At 36.3% G+C, this 19,300-nt stretch overlaps 1 protein-coding gene across 2 annotated transcripts; it reads right to left on the reverse strand.

The window, feature by feature from the left end:
• Positions 1-121: 121 nt before the first annotated feature.
• On the reverse strand, positions 122-3,280 carry LOC149782614 (uncharacterized). 2 transcript variants are annotated; one of them, XM_089934096.1, is made up of 3 exons: positions 2,836-3,280; positions 1,859-2,182; positions 122-455 (listed from the first exon to the last, which is right to left on the reverse strand). In XM_089934096.1, exons 1-3 carry the CDS (start codon positions 2,971-2,973, stop codon positions 414-416), a joined length of 504 nt encoding a protein of 167 aa, XP_089790222.1. In that variant the 5' UTR covers positions 2,974-3,280; the 3' UTR covers positions 122-413. The 2 variants fall into 2 exon arrangements, with proteins under 2 accessions (XP_089790222.1, XP_089790223.1); XM_089934097.1 differs by having other exon boundaries at positions 1,886-2,182; positions 2,836-3,266.
• Positions 3,281-19,300: the final 16,020 nt, after the last annotated feature.

Here is a 19,300-nt window from a genome sequence, read left to right on the forward strand (position 1 = left end):
CTGGCGTTATCTAGAGAATGACGTCCCTCGATGTTATAGCCCGTTGGGAGTGAAAAAAGAATAGATTTTCAATAGTGAACTGAGCAAGAATACTGGGAGGAAATAAAACGATACAAGCCCCTTAGACAAGAAAAATAACACATTTAATCAAAACAAATTAAATGTGGCAATTCCAATTCAATCTAAATTATGTCAACATAATTTAATAGCAGTGTCCAATTTGGATTTATTCCATCATAATAACGAGTGGTGAAAACAGCTCAATGTCCACGACCGATTTTCATAACCTTACTCCCTTGACCGTGCGTGTATCAACGTCTTCCTATTTCCTGGACTTCCTATTCTTTACGCTTCATCCCTTCCTGGACTTCCTAGTCCTTTATTCTGACCTCGTCCTTTTTTTCTCTCGGACTTCAGACGTCGTACTGTCCTGTATCTCTCCCAGAAAGCTGTTCCTTAAAGGAAAAAAATACCCGTAAAATTCCCTCACTTCGTTACTCAAAAGCATACTAGCCATCCACACACTGCGTAAATTCTGACTTAGTACGGTAGAACATTACCCTCGCTTCACAGGGACAAGAGAAAAGAAGAAAGGTCGAAGTGACCCTTCACAAATACTTCATTTTAATGCTCAATGCATTCAACTTTAAGGTTCAATACAATTCAAAATTCGACACTAAACAGCAACAAAAGTTTAAATACCATGGTTTTAAACTACTGTTGACAAGTCTTGAGGCTTGAAGTGTTCTACTTTGTCAAGTTAACAGGAAAATGTGAATCAGAAATCATGGTTAGGCCACTTGAGCATTTGCTTGTACCAACATGTCAAAATCCAGGACAAACTAATGCACAAAGTGATAGTTTTAAACACTTGATGCAAAAGAAAGATGAGAATACATGCACACAGAACTCTCGGTTATTCGTTAAAGGCACAAAAATTCCACTTTTTCCAAAAAGTGTGAAGAGCATATACAGATTATCATGTCTGTCCATCCATAGACAGTGTGTATCCACAACAATACTTGAGTTTACTGTTGTTCTTTTTTGTGTTTTGTTTAAACCTTAAACTTCCTTTACCCATGGATAGAGGCAAGAGCCCATTAATTTGATGGATGCTTGGTCGAAGGTCAAGGTTTGAATATAGGATATAAAGGGGCAGATCAAGTTTTATTGGCCCATCTTTGTCAACCTTCATATTTTATTTTTATGTCAAACAGAAAACTCATTTAAAATTTCATTTGTTCAAAATAAGATGAAAAATAACTCGTATTTAGGATATATATATATATATATATATATATATATATATATATATATATATATATATATATATATATATATATATATATATGAGAGAGAGAGAGAGAGAGAGAGGCAGGCCAATAATATGTTTCAGTTGAATGCTGTTCTTCTAAACTTACAGTGCGAAAACGAAATTTATCTTGCAATTGCAAACTTTTAAAGTCACAGGATAACAACTCAGTCGAATTTTGTGTCCCATTATATAATGAAAATTCTGCGGTTTTCGACGTAGTTTCCAAAACTTTTTTGCTGCGAAACCTTCAAAATGTCATTTATGACGTTCGTTACCAAATTTTATTTCACGTTCTATTAAAAAGTTTGTAGCAGTTGTCCTAAACACACTTTCTCATTTTTCTCTCTGTTTATATTAAAGGGAAACAAGAAACAAAAACTTAGACATTTTTTTTATTGGAATAAAGAAGTATATTAGCAAAGTATACTTGGATAAGTAGAGATATAGCGAAGTCTCGTTTGAAGACCATTTAGTGTTAATCAGCTGAAGGAAAATAATATTTCTCATCATAGAATCACAGCAGTATTAAAGCCTTTATCGTACCAAATCCACAAGTAACATGTTTCGTACATTACAATACAATTGCAAAGCGTCGTCGATATTTGTAGGCGATGTCCATCCCTTTTCTTCCATGTAGAGAGTACAGATATTAAATACATCTCTGTCGCATGGATATTCATCTCGAAATACACATTCTTCTCGACAGATTTCTATTTGGTCTTCGTCCACTGACTGGAGGTAGGTCCGGGTTCCATAAATCATTGGTAATTTGTACATCACAACAGGTCGGCCATTTGGGCAATTTTGGTTTTTGGTTGGTCTTATACGATGCACATTCCAGACCTGGACCATGCTATCGATGTCATTCTGCAAAGAAATCGGTTGTTAATTTCATTTCTTTAGTGGAAAATACCCATTCCCATTTTAAGAAGAAAACGGACTAATTCAAACATCATAATTTCTCTGGCTTGATATTTATTTTCAACTTTCCCGCTTGTTGCCTGGACACTCTCTCTCTCTCTCTCTCTCTCTCGATCGATCGAAAACCTTTTCAACGTTTAGATTCATTTGATCGCTTCTATCTGATCGATAATCATCAAACAAAACATGTTTCTTCTTTTATTAATTAAAACAAAATTGAAGGACGATACGCTTTTTCTGTTTGTGATCACCATTTTCTGACCGTATACTACACAAACATCATTTTTACTTTAAAATTAACGTGCAAGCTATATACTGGAATGTTAGAGGCTTGCCGGAATGTTCGACTATAACGTTATACGCAACAGACGGTCGTTCGCATCTTCGAGGTAAATCCTACGGATTAGTCCTACAATGTAAGACATAGCACATGTTTTTGTTTTTGTGATATGTCTTACTATCCAAATAACGGCCTTGTATAGCCTGTTCCGATGTCGGTTGATATGTGAACGAGTAGTCCACGTTTCAAGAATATCTCACACACTTGGCCGCCTATATCGACACTCTACCACTAATTTATGTGTAATTAATATACTTACTGTGCTGTCTTTATCCTGGAAGAATGAAAATGTGACACTTGCAAATGGACGCATTTTCAAGTTACGTTGACATACATTTGAATTTGTTGCAATGCGACGGTAGTCGACGTATGCCGAAGCATGTTTCAGTAGGTTCATGTGGTGATTATGTTTCTTGAACGAAACGAAACGAAACGTTACTTACAGTTCCAATAGGCATAATATATGTTTATTCGTTTCGCTAAAGAATAACATTTCTACTTAACCCTATTTCGGCATTCCCGGCTTTCATCGCTTTCCAGTCAACTGAAATGTAGGCCAACGAAACTTGAAAACAGATTTTTGTGTGAATTTGAATTTATTAGAGTAAAGACATCTGGGTCAGTAAAGTCTGGCAAAAACATTATAACTACTTTGTAGAAAAGCGTCGTTATTGATTGTGTCTGATACTCCTGAAAATTTTACTTTCGTTACACTGTTAGTCGACATAAAAACACGCTACACAGCGCCGTTAGTTAGGCCGTAAAACCCATCACCCAAGAAGAAAAATTTCGGGTGATGTGTCTTACGTTGTATGACTCCTACCGATCACACCATGAATGTAGGTCGATAGCTACCATCCTTAAGTGTCAGTGGATAGTTTCGTAAAATGGCTCCAGTGAAATGTCTTAACATAAGGCTGTGGTGTGATTTTTTCAGCTATCATTGTTTAATAATGAAAGACATGGATATATTTGTGAATTAGGCGTTTGGGGCTGGTGTTGTTCTTGAAATTGATTTAAGGCATGTATGCCTCCCATAGTTACTCTGCAGCATGTAGATAGTGAAGTACCAAGAGTCGGCCAGGAAGAAGAGCTAGCCACCCACAGCAGTAGACATATTGGTTCAAGGCATGTAGAATATCTCAAAATCGGCATGGGTGGCAACTATTTTGCACCGTGAGAAATACATGGTGTCAAAAATGACTTTCGGACACGAAAAATGCAGATATAAATTTGGGGTTGGAGTGCGTAAACTTCTTTTGCTATGAACTGCCATTGACTTCTCTGGTCAAGTGAATAATATTCGTATGTTATGTCTTAATATAGCTATCCAAAAATATGGACCTTTTTGACGTCTCTTGTATAAATTTTTAAATATTTTTTATATTAGGCAGGAAGATGCGACATTCAATTTGTACATAAATACTGTCTCCTCTTGCACCCTTACCACTTCGAATGTATCATTTGTAACACCTCACACAGTCAATCCAGTAGTAAAAAGATCCGAGACGATCTGAATAGATTGGATTTCTTCTTTTGCGAAGAAATTTCAGGCGAATTTTTGGTAAATTACTTCGGCTACGTACACCCAAGGCATAATTTGTTTTGCAGAGATATTAGCGGTGGTTCTGATTGACCGGGTGGGGGGGGGGAGGAGGCAATGTAGTCGGTAGTTGTGAACTGTACCTTGTTATTAATTTTATGGCGAATTTCGTGAATTTTGGGCGCAGGAATGTTTACAGGAGAAATGGAATTTTAGTCTTACATAACTTTCTACAACAAAACTGAAATGTTTACATTTTTAAGATTTCCTCCATATTTAACCTTTAATTATTCATTGTATTTATTTGCTTAGATTAATTTTTCAGGAGCCGTTGTAATTAATTTACTTCAAATTTGCAATACCCATACCTATAAATATGAATCAAATTCTTCACAACTGCCAATACGTGCATTCAAAAATCCATCACCATTTATTGTCACACATAAAAAAGAATATAAAAGGGATAACTCCAGCTCCCTCTTTAACCCGTTCATCCGTTTGTGCGTCACTGTGATTGTAATATTTGTTGTTTAATTGTCAACGTGATACAATCCGAGATCTTCAAATTGTAATTTGACTTCTCTAATCCTTCCAAACCTCCACTCGGAGAAAAGAGACATGAAGAAAATTATTTTACTTCTTTTTCTTTTAAAATCAGTTTTAACGAGACAGAAAGAATGAAGTTTTAGATCATTTTCTTTAAGATTACATCAAAGGATAAAACTGCAGTTGTTTAAAAAAATATACTTTTTTTTTAAAGGGTGGGACTAAATTGATTCAACTTGTAGTTTGCACACTTTCTGCTGTTTAAAAAAAGGAGAAATAATGCTTTTTCGAAAAGTGTCAAAATTATGTGGGTGTGAAAATAATGATAACACAAATTATAAACTAATTATAAATATTACGGTATACCGCTACTCGCGAAATTATTTTATGACAGATTCCAATCACGTTTCAGAGGAATATTGAGGCAAAACAAATTTATATTTAAATGTAACTGAAGCAGGCCCATAAAACAAAACTGAATCAAGCTGATATCTATGAAATCCCCTGTGAACTGGCCGATTTCCTTCAACATTCCCAAGGTGTCAATCCAGAACTGGCAACATTGCCTCCGCAGAAAATTCCAAAACATTTCTATTCGTTGATTGGCTGTGCTTCTTCCATAAATGAAACTTTCCTTTCCCGTCATAAAACACTGGTCAACAGTGAAATCATTACTGACTTGAAAAGGCCCTAATCTGTAGTATTTTGGTGTGCCGAACACGAATATAACCGTGAAAAATTTGTATTGGCTCTCGTTTTGAAGATATTCATATACCTCATTTTCTATGTTTCACTGTGTAAATTTCTCCAGTAGGACTGCAGCAACATCCGGAATAATGATGTAACATTGCATAATACCATCATGCTCACATCATCCACAGTTGATTGCATCATTTTCTGATGCAATGCAATACTAATGCCATGCGGCTGCTGAAGTAAGTTGACGTCAGCAGTGTACTATACATGTGTAGGCCTATTATACTAATGCCAGGCGGCTGCTGAAGCTGACGTAAGCAGTGTACTATATAAAGCCCAATCAGATAGGTTCAGCATTTAAAATATTTTAGACGTTGTGCGAGACAGTTCAAGCTACTGTTACATAAAACTTATTATTTTATCCATTTACGTACAATAAAGAACAGTAATGCCTCGAAAGTGTGTTAATACCGCGGACAATTTTTGCTATATTTGTGGGGAAGTGACATTTGCCAACCAGAAGAAAAGTATCAATTCTCAAGTGAAGAAGGCATATCATCTTTACTTCGGATGCAAGGTTGGTGACCAAGACAAGCCTTGGGCTCCGCATATATGCTGTGCTACATGTACAACACAGCTTTCACAGTGGTTGAATTGCAAAAGGTCATCAATGCCGTTTGCAGTCCCAATGGTGTGGAGAGAGCCAAGCAACCACCTAAATGACTGTTACTTCTGCTTGGTTCCTCCTCTTTCCGGCGGAATAACGAAGCGAAAGAAGTCGAGAATAGTCTACCCAAACATTCCGTCTGCATTGAGACCAGTTCCACATGGTGAGGGACTTCCTATTCCAGAACCTCCAGCAGAATATTCTCTTGATTCATCTGACGAAGACAAAGGTGAGTCGACCTGTTCTTCTCCTGGTCCATCAGCATGCAGTGATCCAGATTTTCACTGTGGTGCATCATCAACCCCACACAGAATAACACAGGAAGAACTAAATGACCTGATTCGTGATTTGGACTTATCAAAGAACAAGGCAGAATTGCTAGGATCAAGACTCCAACAATGGAATCTTCTAGAAGAAGATGTCACAATTACTGCATATCGAAAGCGCCACCAGCAATTGGAGCCTTTCTTCAGAAAGGAAAGTAATCTGATATTCTGTTCCGATATTGAGGGCCTCATGAATGCTTTAAAAATCACTCATGACCCACAAGAATGGAGACTATGTGTGGACTCTTCGAAACTGAGTCTCAAGGCTGTGCTTTTGCACAATGGAAACATTCTTCCATCTATTCCAGTAGCGTATGCTGTCCACATGAAAGAGACATACGATAACTTAAGGCAGCTACTGAATTCCATTGAGTATAACAAGTACAGCTGGCACCTCTGTGGTGATTTGAAGGTAGTTGCCCTTTTAATGGGACTGCAGCAAGGATATACAAAATACATGTGTTTCTTATGCGAGTGGGATAGCCGAGCAAGGGAAATGCACTACATGAGGAAGGAATGGACTCACAGGCAGAATGTTGCCATTGGAGAGAAGAATATCCAACACCCAGCTCTGGTTGAGGCTCAGAAAATCTTGCTACCACCCCTTCACATCAAACTAGGTTTGATGAAGAACTTCGTGAAAGCCATTGACCGGACTTTGCCAGCATTCCGATACCTGCATGAAAAATTCCCTCGACTCAGTGAAGCAAAGATTAAAGAGGGAGTTTTTGTGGGTCCTCAGATTCGAGAGCTTTTCAAAGATGACCGGTTCAACAACTTGCTGGAAGGTGACGCGAAACAAGCATGGAATGCTTTTCGCCTAGTTTCTACAAACTTCCTCGGAAATGTTAGGGCAGAAAACTATAAGGAACTAGTAGAAGACATGTTGATGAAGTATAAGAAACTTGGCTGCAATATGTATCTAAAGATTCACTTCCTTCATTCCCATTTGGATTTCTTTCCTAGCAACTGTGGTATTGTTAGTGATGAACACGGCGAACGTTTTCATCAAGATATCGCAACAATGGAACAAAGATACCAGGGAAAATGGTCCACTACAATGCTGGCTGACTACTGCTGGACACTCCTCAGAGATGCTCCCGAACAGCTGTACAAGAGACAAGCGAAGAAATCTAAGATGTAGTCAATGACTTGATTTTTTATAGGTAGGCTATTACAGTTGACCTTTTACTATTGGAATGCATTTCGTTATGTAAACATTAATTTCTTGCAGATTACAAAAAAACTAGAGCCAATTTTGCAATTTGACTGTCATATTCGTGTTCAGCACATAAAAATTGATAAGAATTGACTAATTTTATTTCAGTAACATGACTTTTGTAAAAATTTGTTGTCCAGTGAAATCTTGCATCTGAGCAACATGGCCGTTTTCTGTGCCACGATCACCTCTCATTAAGGCCGGACATCCGTGACGCATCTGTACTGCTTCCACATAATAGCCGGCGATTACTTTTGGATTGCTGCTTGTTATGTAAACATTTAGCCAAATAACCTGCCTTGAAAAACCATCAATGCATCCGTTTATACAGAGCCCATATTGTCTGAGTTTATCGTAAGAATCGACATGCCAGATGTAATCCGGTCCTTGTCCAAAGTATTGTCGTCTCCTAAGACGTCTCCTTAGTCGCAATTGTATACCAACAGGGTCGAGTAATTGCATAAGTATCCCCACGGTATCCCTTGATACTATTATTCCGTGTTGAAGACATCGTAAATGCATCCAACGATAGCCTTGTTGATTACCGGAATTACTAATATTCTCTTCGATAAACTGGGCTACCTCTAATACATCAGAATGAAACCTTCTTCTAAAGAGACACATCGTGCGCAGTATTCGTTTCAGAGTTCTCATACTAATGCATAATCCATGTATCTGGGCTAGAAAACTAAGAATTTCTGAGTAACTCAATCCCAAGTGAAAATAAAAGCTGCATAACCTTGCACGACCCATTCAAAATGTCATAAAGGTTCCACAAGTCAAAGACACTGTAAGTCGTAATTACGAGATAGTAAGTCGTAATTACGAGATAGCTAACTCGTAATTACGAGATAGTAAGTCGTAATTACGAGATAGCTAACTCGTAATTACGAGATAGCTAACTCGTAATTACGAGATAGTAAGTCGTAATTACGAGATAGCAAGTCGTAATTACGAGATAGTAAGTCGTAATTACGAGATAGCTAACTCGTAATTACGAGATAGTAAGTCGTAATTACGAGATAGCTAACTCGTAATTACGAGATAGCTAACTCGTAATTACGAGATAGTAAGTCGTAATTACGAGATAGTAAGTCGTAATTACGAGATAAAAAATTGATTTCAACGTGGCACTAACCGGCTTCCGTACATTCCCGATTCCTATGAAAGAAATCTAGGTATCTATACCGACTGAGTAACATCATTTTTTGTTTCTTCCTTTCTTAATACTTGTAGTTGTATGATTGCTTTGCTTGAATGAACCTCCCAGTATAAAGTTAAATACAGGATCCCGTGAGCTTAATATGTTTATTATTTAGCTATAAATTTTGCCACCTGTAATTTATTAGGTTGAGATTTTTCTCAAGCCTTTAGCGTTAGATACATACGGGTTGAAGAGGGAATCACAAACACTTGTATTTATTCACCCGCTACCTGTGTCCGATAGATATTTTGTCCGTCTAGAAGTACCAAGACATCAAGACAACCATGCATTAGCCAATTATGTTAATTAGTAACATGCAGAACTGTAGAATCGTTCATAATTAGACATTACAGAAAATGAGGTTATCTACATTGATAACCCGTCATACCATTGTTATCTTTCTTTTAATTTACAAATCGGAGATCAGGGCTGAGTGGTGTTATACATTGACTTAAAAAAAACAACATTTCCCTCTTGCACGATGCAGTAAGTCAATTACTATAGGAATCAGATCTTTAATGCATGTTATAGCACCTTGTTTGCTTGTTTTGTTGTCGTAGTTGCTGCAATTTTAGCTAGACGAGCTGGTTGAGACAACCGTCGACATCCTTTTAATTACAAATGCATGATACTTTCTTACTCAAAGAAATCCATTTACAATGATGTGTGATTATGGTGAAGGCCATTGCAAGTGTTAAATCTCTTAGATAAATTTGAAACTGCACGAGGATAACATGTGAATCAGGATGAAGGCTCATTTCACATAAGTAAACTTGGAAAGCACGTTATATATCTGATAGGAAATGACATTTGCCTCTCCCCCATCCATACCCCTTCCAGTGTTGTAGGTATTATGGGCGTTGATTTGGTCCTGTTTAGTTCCCTGAAGGGAGATGTGAAGATAATTTTCTGGGGAAATATATATGTATATAGCCTTTGCGGCATATGAAAAAAAAAATTGCCCCGTCTGTCTACACCAGGTGTATGGCCTGTGTTGAGTACCTCTCCTGTATCAGGATACCAGGAGTATACTCATTACATAAAATAGTTGGGAGCTTCATTGCATCTTCTGTCGTAAGAGTGACTATCCTGACACCTGTATGTGTGGTCAGGTATCTCCAGACTTTCGCCATTGTTTTTAAATGAGGAACATTCAGATTCCTCACCATTTTCCTTCGGAGTTCTCGTGGGATTTTCAAGTAAGAGTCATAAAATGTGACTTCCTCTACTTATGCTCTATAGTTTTTCCTCTAAGGGGCCCTACAAAGCCACTATAATCGTTGTCCAATTTACTTTCAAATTCTCGTTCGGGAGAACGAGAGTAGTAACTCTTGTTCATAGGATGTATTTGTCTGTCACAAATTGAATTAAGATTTTCGCTTATTTTATTTAAACATTAAACAGATTATATTGTCAATATAATAAAAAAAATATATTGTCTGAAGTCGACTGTGGTAACGTATTATACGAAGTTGACTGTAGAATACAAACTCGTGTAAGCAGTGATAGTTGCCTAACAGTTCTCATTAGGCGAGAAGATCGTGCACTTCATACTATCTCAATAAGGTCTGTATAAAGCAAAGACATGCAAGGGGAAAATGTGGCAGTCACATAATATTGACCGGAGCTTAGACATGGACATTTGTGGCGGTCACATACTATGGACAGGAGCTAAGACATGCAAGGGAAAACTGTGGCAGCCGCATACTATGGACAGGAGCTAAGACATGGACATTTGTGGCAGTCACATACTATGGACAGGAGCTAAGACATGGACATTTGTGGCAGTCCCATACTATGGACAGGAGGTAAGACATGCAAGGGAAAACTGTGGCAATCACATACTATGGACCGGAGCTAAGACATGCAAGGGAAAACTGTGGCAGTCGCATACTATGGACAGGAGCTAAGACATGGACATTTGCAGCAGTCACATACTATGGACAGGAGGTAAGACATGGACATTTGTGGCAGTCACATGCTATGGACAGGAACTAAGACATGCAAAGGAAAACTGTGGCAGTCACATACTATGGATAGGAGCTAAGACATGGACATTTACAGAGCCAGATGAATATTTGTCAGTTCTTTTAGCATTTTTATAATATCTGGAAAAGTGTTGTAACAACATACAGTTTAGGATTTTACCCCTGGTGGTTTATATAATAGGAATATTTTTGAGGATTCCATTTCATTTATCACAATTTATTCTACTTTATTGTTTTCACTACTTAACGTATTTATTTTACATAGGTGATTTGTATACCATACAGACTATTGTGTTTGTCAAAGTCGATCTTAAATTTTCTTGAAGTATGCTTAAATATTATGTTGTTACTGTGTAAGTTATCTGTGTATATTGGCTGCATCGTAAATATTTTATACATTCATTGTTACGCAGTCATAAAATAGTAGAATTTGTTTAATTTACTGTAGTAAGAGAGAAGCAATTTTAGACGTGATTTGAAGATAATACTTGTATACACCAGAGCATGTTAACACTATGTAAATATCACTAAGTGTTGTCTACACTTGTGGTTTAAAAAAACTTGATAGTACGACTCAGAACGACTTTTAATGTGTAGCCACTTCCTACCTTAAAGAGTGAAGGCCAGCTTAAAAAATATCATCGATTCATCCGTTCTGTGATATTCCCTTTTCATCCATCTACATCTTCTGTTGGCATTCTTTAAGTTCTTGAAAGCACTTTCGCTGGTCTTTGACGCTCAAACTCAGTCAGCTGCTTGTAATCTCGAAGCTGGCACCCCGGTGCTCTGAGCCAGAAGCATTTTGTCTAATCCCTTATATCTTTATTCCCTATGTACATAATCTTCAACTTTATGCTGTACCGTTTAGGATAACGCAGATTTGCATAACAGTTTTTGTAAAAACAGAATAATGTCATCTAAAGCATTGTTTAGACAATGCTCTTGCTAAGGGAACGCCTTTTTATGTACCTTACTACGGGATGCCGTCAGAAAGTAAACATTGTTTTAACACTGTTACTGTGTCTACATACCAAAAAAAATTCATCTGTAGACATCAAAAACAGAAAGGAAAATGAGCTAAGTAAACTAATACAGTTTAAATAATGCAGAGTTATACTTACAACACTCGATTTGAGTGTAGGGTAGTTTGAACATATTTAATACTGTGTCTACTGTACATGTAAATATGAAACTATTTCATGTTATATGGTGAGCAGCAAATCGATCGATTTACAGCTATGTTCACTATAATAATTTACAAAGGCAAATATGATTTGGAAAGATAAACATTTGACAACTTATGAAAGAGAGGGGAAAGGATGAAATAATAAAGAGAGAAAGGACGTGTGTGGAGAAAAAGGTGTAAAGGTTTTGGAATTTTAAACAAATGTAGATTGATTTCTAAATGACCAACCCTTGCCACGACATGGAAGTCGTGATAAGACACGGCATGGAAGTCGTGATAATAACACGGCATGGACATCGTGATAAGACATGTCATGGAAGTCGTGATAAGACACGGCATGGAAGTCGTGATAAGACACGGCATGGACATCGTGATTAGTCAAACGACAAGGAAAGCTTGTACCAGCATTTGCATGTATTTACTTGTGCAAATACTTTGTTATATATAGTGATTGGATTTATTAAATGATTCACTTGATAAATGTCAGTTGTATAAGACCAAAGTATTTCTGTGTGGCTTGTTTGGACGGCATTGTTCTTTTAAGAGATGAATAACGAATATGATTTCCGACTATTTAGTTTGTAAAAGTATGACATTTCAGCCCTGGACATTCGTTTACTAGATAATGGATTCCTCACTGGGGTTTGGGTATGAAGAAAAAGAAGTCAAAATAATGCATGTAGAATGCTACCGTGAAAATAAAATGAAAAATATAACTATAATGAGTTATATTTGTAAATAGTATCATCTCTGTATCATTTTCCTGGTATCATCTGGACATTTTCTGGTCTTCTTCTTTGAACATATTATTTTGGCACCTTGTCATTTGTCTCTTTGATCTGTTTGGATCAGCGCACGTGTGTACAAAAAAGACTCATTGAGTCCGAACAATGATGGTTAGTTGATGAGTGGTCCTCATTATTTTTGGGAGTCCATGACCACTGTTTTAATGTCCTATTCTGTATAAGTAGTATTTATAATGAGATATGTAGTCTACCAAAAGAGAAAATAAGTCAGCAGAATGTTTAGGTTCTATGAAGATATTCTGGAGACTACGTTAACTCTACCACGATACAAATGTAGTAGCATCGACAAGTCCCTAAAACATTTGACACTAACACAACATGTGCATTCATTGTTTCTTCACTCATTAATCTTTGTTTCCTCTCTTAAGAGATTTTACATGAAGGATCTGCTTAGTTATATGACAAAGCGTTGCTTAAAAGGTTTTCCTGTATAAGAATATGCACAGCATCTCTCCTAAACACAAGAAGACACGAGGGTTTCGCTGTAGATAATGCTTGCGTGGTGTGCACATTTCAACGTATCCTCATGTTTTCATTTATTTTGGCAATAACTATGATGCAGACTGAAATTAAAACAAGAACAATAATAGGAATATAAATATGAATAATTGTTCCCTTCTGTATTCACGTACATTTTAAACTATCTTCTGAACTTAAAATTATTGGTAACTATTTGTGACAACGATTGTATTAAATTTTCAATGTGAATCAAATATGGTGTGTACCAAAAGTTTTATTTTCAGCAGTTTTGTGACTGATACTTTTCTTCTTGTCCGTAATCAGCAATTGTTTTTTGCGTGGAATGTCTCCATACAACACGTATATGCTCCTGCAATATAGTTTAGGAATCAAAAATTAATTCAAATAGTAAACGTATGCCAGCACGGTGATAATCAATATTCGATATCTTGAATGTCTCTATGGCCATGATGAAACCAATATTGCTCTGCATTGTCTCATCCGTGGTGCAAGCTTCTATGTGGCGAGAAACGAGATGCCCCATTGCAATGGTTTTATCATCTGCACCTGCATCAAATACATTATATATAATGAGGCAAACGAAACAGGTGCTATGTTCTTTATCGGGTGTCTGTAAGTCAAGTCCATATAAATACATAATTTGTGTTAATTGCATATTTTGTCTCTATTTCTTCAAAAACAACTGTCCATTTCATCATTAAGTATGAGTCATTCAAGCTGCATAACCTGTTTAATGTTGATCTAGACTGGTCCACAAGTGTGATTATAATTAGTACCCCGAGTCCTTTAGTCTTGTCTGCTAATGGATTGAATGTCTTTCGGTATAGATTGAATCCATAGCTGTTGTAAAGTAATGATTCATTTTGGATATAAATGAGTTTTAGATGAACCAGAAAACGTCTCAGCAGTATTTCAAAGCAGCTCTTATAATTTTATATAACCAATCCTGTAGTGAAAAGTGATATGTACGCAGAGCAGGATGTACAAATCTGATTGTTGTAAGCTCGTTTTCCCTGTATTATGATAAGTTTGGTAATAAATCACAAAAACACGTTTGTCCAACGCAGCGTCAGCCTTTACAAGACGAATATATTTCAGAATAAAACTGTGTCCACATTAATTTTGGAAGTTTCAGTTTAGTTTTCATAGGATTCGGTAGTTGTTATTATTGCTTCTTTTTGTGGATAATGATAACAATCAGTACTTTTTTGCGTTTGATATTAAATAAGTATATTGTCTTGATTTCTACTCTGGTTCTTTGCGGTTTGATTACATTATGGTAGGATAGCTTTACTTTGCTTTTATAAATTAGTGTAAAAATATTAGTCTGTTCTCTGATACACGTCATTATAATGGTTTCCAAGATAAAATATTCAATACTGATATCATACTTCCTGTGGTTTAGTCATAATTGGATGTAAGAAATCTAATCTATCTGCCCGGTTTTAGATTTTTTTAATTTCATCTTATAAACCCTGGCAATGGTTGTCCAACATGTACAAGAGTGTTCTAAAACAGGTCCAACCAAACGTTTGTAAGCTAGTTCTTTCATATTTTATGGGCGAGATGGCAAAGTACGTCTTGATAGGCCAGTTGACTTTGAAGTTTCTATTTCAGATTCAATATTACTATTTGCCACTATCTTATTTGAGTGAGGTTGTCTGTCGTAGTACCTTCAAATGAATAGGAAAAATTTGATTGTATGGCATTTCTTTCTTTTCAATTTGCGCATGTTGTATTTGTTTGTTGGAATCACATGAAAATTTTGGTGCCCATCGTCCTAGCTTTTTAATGTCATTTTGTAATATCTTGGTATCTTGTTCGGTTTCTGTTGATCATTAGCATATACAGTCATCTGCGATGAGTGAAATTTCTTATCCAACTGTGATTTGGAATTTCAACATAGATTTACAAAATGTTCAGTCGTTTCGCTACGATGTCTGCAGTGTGGCAGTTTAAAGTTATATCTAGCATTTGGGCATCATGCTGCAGACATGTAACATGATGTCCCACCCAGAGACATTATCCTGACACAAGGCCGACCAGTCCTGCCACTAACCTCTTTATGCTAAGCGCCGAACGAGGCAGCTGTTAGTACCATTTTAAAAAGTTTTTGGTATGACTCGAGACCGGGGTTTGAACCCGTAATCTTTTGCATCCTAGGCGGACGCTTAACCACTGGCCATGGCAGCGATCATTGTCCAAATTCTTTCATGTTGTCAATTATGCGTTCATAGAAGCGTGCTGGACAAAGAATTGCGCCTTGAAGTACTGCAGAAGCCACGCTGAACCGGCCAGATGTTGGCCCATTTACAAGTACACATTATTCTCGGAAAGAGAAGAAGTGGCTATTCTTCGTTTTGTTTTATCGGAAATTCCATAATGAAAAGTTTACTGTTTCAAATTTCATGGGGAAGAGCTTAAACCTTTTTCATAGTCTAATGCCAAATGTTTACATGTTCACCCTTATTTACATATTTAGCTCAGTCATCAATAATTCAACAAGGTGTGTTTACAACTATCAGCTGTGTACTGGAAGGCATGTTGTTTATCATATATCATGAACAATAGTTATACACATGTTTTCTGATGTTAGAACAAACATTATGCCCAAGTTCTTTGCTCTTTTGAGTGATATTTGGCGATAATTGCTGACTGGACATTTCACGATTAGCATTTTGAACTGCGTTCATCCGTGTATTTGCCAATCCTTGGGAATGTTTTAAATGTCCAGGGATTGTCAAAAGACGTTTATAAGCACTTGTGCCATCTCAAAAGAGAGTGCCGTACGTACGTTTTGGAGTTTGTGGCCTGGCCCTCAAGTTTGGATTGGTTAATATCATATAACACCTTTTAAAGTCCAGAACATGATACTACTTTATGTTTACTTTTGATACTTTTGAGAATATTCGGGGAGAAATCACGTCAAATAACGTGCAATGGTTAAAGAAAATGCAGAACTTGTGCGTTTAATGTTACAACCTTCTCGGTATAGGTTTCTAATAGCTGTGTGTGTGTCTTTAGTGAAGGAATGTCCTAAGTATCTAGTTTTTTCTGGTGTTATCTCTGCGGCAAGATTTCGAATTCGATAGCTTTCCAATCATGTCATCGGCGTAGTTACATCAATTTTTACCATTAAAATATTAGCTTTCCATTTTGTTCTAAATTTGTTCATTGCCGGTATGTGTGCTTATATGGGCCAAACTGGCATAACAAATAGGCCAATGGTGTACATAAAAATCACTCAAGAGCTGCAATTAGGCTTTGTGGCATATTCTAGAGCGAAAATAGAATTTAATATTGTATGTTTCTGGAGCCAAAATAGAATCTAACATTAGGGTTTTTTCGGAGCCAAACGAGAATGACAACGTTAACTTAATTAAAATCCAATACGCCACAGGTACAGTCCCGATACCTGCCTTTAATTGCAATCCAATACAACCCTACAATCCAGGAACCACATTTTCATCAGCATTAAAAGATACAGTCTACACTTCAGCAACTACATTTTTATTACTGTCTAAATGCACTAATCCTGCTATTCAGAGGGAAAGTGTTGGAGTGTTTATATACACATTCTATACTTACATACACACTTACAGTAGAGTGATAATTGAGATTTTTGATTTTGGTTACTGCAATAGGTGACAGCCTTCTACACAACATGACTTTGTCCTCATATCACAGGAAATCACACCTATATGCATGCGATCCCGTGGATTATAATTCGTGAATGTTACCAACAGGTGCCCGTGGAAGAAGATAGTCATGTAAGTAAAAGACTATGGCCTAAATTAGTAACCAACAAAAATGCTGCTATTACAACTCTACTTGTAAAATTGTCTTGGAGACTGTGACAGATACAATACACGGTGCTTATTATGTTTATTTATATACTTTTTGCTTTAAATTGAAATTGGTTGACTGTAAAACGTGACTGTCGCTATATGTACATGCACTACATGTCCACCAGGTTTCGTATATGTGCTGTGAGTCGCCTGTGAATTTTCTTTTTCCATCAACATGATCTAGAACTTGACCATTCTAATTAGTTTTTCCTCAATAACCATAGAGGAGGAGTATTAATCATATTGTTTTTGTGCTGCCGTGAAAAGCTCAGAATATATGCGAATTCCACAATGCAGCCGTAACGAAACAGTTTCAGCAGCAACGGATTTGCCATTGGTTACTATAGAAATAGTCCCGACAACAATGGTGTAGTTATAACAGATGCTGTGGCTGTAATGTCCGCCACATCCAGATAAGTCGTGGAGACTGCACAAATTGAACGTCAGACATTTTAAGTTTACCTGTTCAATCTTGACAAGCTCATTCAGGTCAACGTCAGAAAAAACGCGGCTGGTCAACTGGGTCAAATATGCTTTGGTAGCAAATCCTTCTCAGATTAACACCAGCCCCATATATAATTGAGTAGCAACCGTAAATATTAATGTACATTTTGTATAATGTTAAACGTTCTTCAATGCAAAATCAGTACGCGTTTGCACTGAAACGCAACATGTTGCAAATACATTATCGCAAATTGCGTTTGGGCCATCCACACAAAACCAATTCCAGTTAGCTTAGTACAAAAAAGCCTCAATGTAATACCGCAGTCATTTTAATTTTCCTTCTTATTTTCGTAAGCTGGTTTTCATTGGGGTCAACATTAATTTTATGATGGGACATATCATTAGAAACGTAACAGGTTTTCCAATGAAAGGTAATAGATCATGAAGACGGTAATGAAGCGTGGAGAACTGGCATAACTGTCATTGTTTTGATACGACCACATATTGTGATATACACGTACAATTCGATTGCTTGTGTAGTCAAGCAAAATGTTTGTGTAGTCAAGCAACATGTTTTCAGAGTATTTCTGATAACTCTTGAAGCGCAGAGAAGCTTCAGTCGAAATATCATATTGCTACGGGATTAGTCTCTGTCAGCTATTATTCATAAAGGCTTGAATTTAATTAACAAAAAAGAATTAAAACCAACAAACATTTATTTTTCTAAAATATAAATGTATTTTCCTAAAAATAAGATTAAACCTAAGTGAAAGAATTAAAAATAGCTTACAATTTATGAATTCCTTGAATATCCTAACTCGTACTATCAACGGCACACTTATCCGAAAAGGTAATCTGATTGAAATTTGTTTATGTCGAAACGTACTAGACTACTGAATAATCAATTTTAAATCCAAACAATTTTACTTCCTGGTATACATCTGAAAGCAGAATATAACTTGAGTTCCTGAAATTTTCACCTATTCCATGAGAATTTTCAAGTCCTTCAATAAATGCGCAGATTCCAAAATGAATGGACTATATAAATGAAATGTTTTTCACTCTGCTATTACAACGAACAATTATAAATAAATCACGATTTTTTTCTGTACAAAAGCTAGAATAAACTATATAATAGCGTGCATGGTGCTTGTATTCGCTTATATAGTCTCTATGTACGCACCAAATCAACAAACTCTGAATCACTTAAGGATTCCAGAATCATTTAAAAATTAAATCATTACATTATAAAAAATTTTACTAACGTTACACTATCATCTCATTTTATTAAGCCAATCAACAATTATATCGCGCATGATACTTCTAAGGGAGAAATGCACTCCTAATTTCGCTTTATATTTTCGTGGCCTCCATTCCAAATAAATGCCTGGAGTAATTTGACCGAAATAGTTATTAACTTGACCAAGGCAATCAACCTTGATTTATGAATGTGAATTCAACACGTATTTGTAATGTACTTTACTATTGTACTAGCCATCCACTGAATTAAAGAATTTAAAATATAAATGTCACAAACCCAAATGATTTAAATAAAACTATATTACAAATTGAGTTTAAAAGATGATACATATATATGTAACACATTCCTGCATAAAGAGAATATAGATTTATGCCATACTACGTTCTTCTATCAAATATCAAGCATAGATATAAACGATATTGCATAAGAATATGAACGATATAACAATGTTTACAAAACAATGCAGTACGGTACGTTTATGGACGTGAAAGTTTGTATGAAAGCAAATTT

The sequence above is a fragment of the Sinohyriopsis cumingii genome, chromosome 15 (genome assembly GCF_028554795.1).
Source record: "Sinohyriopsis cumingii isolate HCF-2022 chromosome 15, ASM2855479v2, whole genome shotgun sequence".
Classification (NCBI taxonomy): domain Eukaryota; kingdom Metazoa; phylum Mollusca; class Bivalvia; order Unionida; family Unionidae; genus Sinohyriopsis; species Sinohyriopsis cumingii.

What these genes read in the sequence shown, in the direction of transcription:
- LOC149782614 (XM_089934096.1), bottom strand. Translation starts at nt 2,973, where the DNA reads ATGAACCTACTGAAACATGCTTCGGCATACGTCGACTACCGTCGCATT. An exon ending in TCCAGGATAAAGACAGCACA is followed by an intron (nt 2,183 to 2,835) that starts GTAAGTATATTA and finishes ATTTCTTTGCAG; the next exon opens with AATGACATCGATAGCATGGT. An exon ending in ACATGTTACTTGTGGATTTG is followed by an intron (nt 456 to 1,858) that starts GTACGATAAAGG and finishes TTTTCCTTTAAG; the next exon opens with GAACAGCTTTCTGGGAGAGA.